Source organism: Eptatretus burgeri, unplaced genomic scaffold (assembly GCF_056783735.1).
Source record: "Eptatretus burgeri isolate ZD-2024b unplaced genomic scaffold, Ebu_testis_v1 Ebu_testis_scaffold_463, whole genome shotgun sequence".
Classification (NCBI taxonomy): domain Eukaryota; kingdom Metazoa; phylum Chordata; class Myxini; order Myxiniformes; family Myxinidae; genus Eptatretus; species Eptatretus burgeri.
In genome coordinates this window covers 1-4,674 of record NW_028222412.1, presented here as the reverse complement: position 1 = coordinate 4,674, position 4,674 = coordinate 1, and the positions used below count along the sequence as shown (strand labels likewise).

Here is a 4,674-nt window from a genome sequence, read left to right as displayed (position 1 = left end):
TCACAATTTCTACTACGCAGATGAGCCTGAACCTGCTGACGTTTGCAAATGAGAGTGAAAACGTAAGCATTATATCTGTACTATTTTAATCACAACGATGTCCATGCTTCACATTGCCATAAACATCAGATAATGGAGCGCATACATTCACTACGTACTCAAAAGAAGCCAAATTTTAATCTCACATCCACCACCCTCCCTCCTCCTCCCATACACATTCTCCTTTTATTTGCACAAAATGTCCTTGTCAATAATATGCATATATTGTACAATGTAAATGGCTCTCAGGGTCTGATCAAAAGATTGCATTTAAGGGAAAGTCAAGTTGATGCACAGACAAAGAGGGTAAAGAACAAAATACAATCAAACAACATGAAAATATGGGGAATGGGCAGAGAGGTAGATCAAGTAGCAGATTTATACCAATTTATCTCAATAGATGCAGACATTCTCATGAGAATGAACAAAGTAAGTAGACCTTTATTTAGCATCTGCAGATAAGCACCATTCATCTCTTGAAGAGACAAACATGAAGCACAACTCACTTGTTCATTTAGTGTCTGTCAACAATAGACGTGCATTCTGGATGTTGCACATTTTAGGTGTACACCTGGCATGCTGTTCCTTTGATTATCACAGATTAATTGCAAAAAATTTTTTTTTATGTATTCTGTGCAGTATATATAAACAAACTTGTTCGAAAGTGAGGACAAACACTGAAGGTTAACATAAAAATAAGAAAGTCATACAATGAGGAGATGGCAAAAAAGGTCATGGACACATTCATTGCAAATATTTCATTACTTTGTGAATGTACAATTGGATTTATGGCACAAAAATGAAACTTGCAAAAACCACACCGTCACTCTGTCTCCTTGGTTACAGCAGCATCCCATCTCTGCAGCCACTCAGCAAACCCATCCTGCAGGCTAGCCAACACAGCCTCTGCAGGTTGTTCCCTGGCATTATTGGCCGCACATCTGGCTTCTTCACAGAGTCTCATTGCCTCACTGCAGCGCTGTACTTCACACTTAAGAATTGGACCTAGGCTCTTGCAGGTATCAACCTGAAACTTACGGCTGCTTGAAGCCAATGTTAATGCACTTGTCACAATATCAGTGGTTGGTGTCTCCTTCACTCCTGCTTCTCTCTTAAGTATTGCCTGTAAATCTAAAATCTTTGTTTTAGCACTTACAGCTGCTTGCACAAGTTGCTCGATGGACCAATAGGACCTATAACCAAAAGCTTTTTCCAAAGCCTTTCGAAGTTCAGGTCGCAAGTTCAAGACGACCAAAGACTTAGGTCTCGAAAGACCTTCTGCTGGTATCCAACCGATATTCAATGTTGGCATACCAGGTGCAATACAAGCTCGATGCCGGCTTTCCAATGCATTTCCTTCCCAGGCCGCCGCTCCACGGAAGCAGTTAACTTCATTGACCAGGTGAGAAAGATCTGGCACGACCTCTGTTTCTGCAAACTTGGCTGTCGTACCACACTGCCTCATAAGCTGTACACCAGATGCACTGTTATGCTTGAACAGTGCAGTAATACGACTGCGATTCAACTCTAGACTGCGTCGCCCCTCCTCAACACGACACTGCTTGTGAAACAGATGTCGGAGTTTCGTACGACTCCCTTTCAAAAGTGCTCCAAGCTCCTCCACTTCAAGCCTCATTGCCACCAACTCAGCTTGTATTCTCACAAGCTCCAATTCCTTGACGAAGAGCCGGTTAGCAGTGGTCTTTACCTCTCCCTCATTGTTGCCATTGCCAAGCTGAATAACTGTGTGCAGCGAGCTCTCTAGCACGTGCAACTTTGAAAGACTGACTACATTGACAATCGAGTTCGATACATTGGCAATGCATAAAGAACGAAATGCTGCATTTGGACTCGATTTGTCACTTACCAACTTTTCGTTTTCTGGGTGAAAAAGTGGCTTATCAAGTTTTCTTGCTTGCTTATTCACCTTCTTGGATAGGGAAGTGAGAATTCCATTTGAAAAATTCAACATTTCAGCAGTTTCCATTCTCTCCTGGCATTTGTTCCTAATACAATGCTTTGCCTCACTCAAAGCTGCCAAAGATTGAACATCACATACTTGCCTTGCAGCGATGCTTCCATCTGCAGCACCTTGAACAACCACTTCTATCTCACCATTTGCCATTTCTAGCTGTCTGAATCGGTTGCCCATCTGCACAGACTCTGCCTCGAGTTTTGCTTGCTCACACACCAGGTGGCGGCACAGCAAGGACAGCAGCATTAAATCACAGTGCGATTCCTCTATACCAGATGTTACAGCCTCAACCTCTGTCTCAACAGTGAACATCTCAGCCTCAGCTCGGTGAAGTGCTTCAGCTGCATGATCTACCTCCATTTGCACCCTCTTTAAACGGGCCAACATTTCAGTCTTATGCTCATCGTGCACCTGTTCTGGCACCTTTCTCTGCCAGCCAAGGACAGCCAGGTTGCCACGCAGCCAGGCAGCCTTCGAGGAATTTCGTACTCGTTCCACCAAGAAGCTCCAAATGTCTGCGGCATTTCCTCGGCAGGCAGCTGAGAGTTCAGAATCAGTCAGTAGGCTTGGTAGGTCAAACCGGGAATCAGCTTGGCTAAATTCTGCCTCAGCCCAAAGACGGATTTGGGATGCCAATTTCAAGTCATGTGTTGCAGATGCCACCTCACTCATTTGGTACATAAATCCAGGATGTGATGATGCATTAGAAACAGCAATCTTCAACCTTGACAGTAGGTGAGACAAAGAAAGAAGTACTGTCATCAGCTTAACTTCACCATGGTATTCCCAACTTGAAACATTGTTCATTCTTCACAAGTTGATGTAAAGTTTCATACATTTTAGGTAATAAACACAATCAGTGTGCAATTGTAAAGCAGGGTGTAGTGGGATAAATTTTACAAATTTTTTTTTGATTATCATGACAAAATGTCAAATTTCATATTCAATTTTTTAAATCATAAAAATGTGTCCAACTCTGGTTGATTGGGCATTTTGATGAGCAGTGTTGAACTACACTATGGGTAATAAAAAGAAAATAAATTAATAAATAAAATTATTACTTGCCCAGTGTCTCTCAAATTTTTCAGAGAATCATTTTAAGTACCCCTGTGAGATTCTTTCATTTTGATTCAACAACTATCACACAAGTAAGCTCTGTGACAAAACAAATATAACTAATGCATTTCTCTTATTTTTAATGTCAATCTTTCAGTGGCTGTTTTTCCTATTTCACATAAAATGCAATATCTCCACTTAAGCTTATTTATCATGTCTGAAAATTGGCAACCATAATTGTAGCTGTATCCCTTCACTTTTCCCCAAAATTCTCATGATTTGATGAAAAAAAAAACTGTTGAAATTGCAGAATATATGAACTGAAGATACACATGAATGGCATTTTACACTATTGTCCAAAGGAAATGGGCCCCCGGTGTGTGCCCTGGTTAGAATAGGTACACCATATCCCTGCGTGTCGTAAGAGGCGACGAAAAGGGTTGGCGTCAGAAAGGGCATCCAGCTATAAAAACATCGGCTCAAAAGGAAACCATGATGAGTACAACTGATGGGCAGGGTACAGCCCGAAGTACCCTGTGGGGGGTCCTCACCCCCTCTCGTTAAAACTCAAGATGGGGAACCCGATCGAAGCAAGGGAGGAAATTTTTCCATTTATGATGACCAATCGTCTGATGCCCCACGTGGAGATCGGTTTCTGAGGTTTGGTATATGGAATGTAGGGACAATGACAGGGAGATCTGGAGAAGTGGTTGAAACATTGGTCAGAAGAAGAGTGGACATGTTGTGTGCAGGAGACACGATGGAAAGGAAGTGGTGTGAGAATGGTGAAGGGTAGATAGGGGCAGAAGTACAAGTTTATGTAGCAAGGGTGCCCGGAAAGTGTGCATGGTGTTGGTGTAATGTTTTCTGAGGAGTTTGTAGACAGTGTAGTGAGTGTGACGAGAGTGAGTGAAAGGTTGATGATGGTGAGAATCGTGATCGGAAAGCTCTTGGTGAACGTCATCTCGGGATATGCCCTACAGGTCGGTTGAAGCGATGAAGAGAACATGTTCTGGTGTGCGATAGAGAAGTTGATGGAAAATGTGAAAGATGATGAAATTGTTGTGGTAGGAGGAGACTTGAATGGACATGTGGGAAGGAGTCCCGACGGTTTTGAGGGAGTCCATGGGGGGTATGGATATGGTGTGAGAAATGGAGAAGGTGAAAGGATCTTGGAGTTTGCTGATGGAGCTGATTTGTTGATTTGTAATACTCAATTCCAGAAAGTGGATAATAAGCTTATTACATACAGGTCAGGTGGGTCGACGACAACCATTGACAACCTGATGGTGCGTCGGCGAGATAGGGGAAACCTCCGGGACACAAAGGTGATCCCAGGGGAGGAGACTGTTTCACAGCACCACCTGGTTGTCTGCGATATAAGGGTGAAAGGTGTGCGGAGAATTCAGCGGGTGAAGTACCAACCGAGGATGAAGGTGTGGAGGTTGAAAGAGGCGACAGTGAAGGAAGCATTAAGAGAGAGTCTGAGTATGGTTGAGGATGATGTGGTTGAGGTTGAAAGTGGTTGGATGTCAATGAAAGATAGTCCATTGGGAGCCGTTGGTGAGGTATGTGGATGGACAAAAGCACCACCGAGGCACTCG

General features: G+C 43.2%; 1 protein-coding gene across 1 annotated transcript; it reads right to left on the bottom strand.

Annotated features, from left to right (window-relative positions):
- Positions 1 to 460: 460 nt before the first annotated feature.
- On the bottom strand, positions 461 to 4,615 carry HAUS5 (HAUS augmin like complex subunit 5). The gene has a single exon (XM_085867513.1). It carries the CDS (start codon positions 2,819 to 2,821, stop codon positions 863 to 865), a length of 1,959 nt encoding a protein of 652 aa, XP_085723639.1. The 5' UTR covers positions 2,822 to 4,615; the 3' UTR covers positions 461 to 862.
- Positions 4,616 to 4,674: the final 59 nt, after the last annotated feature.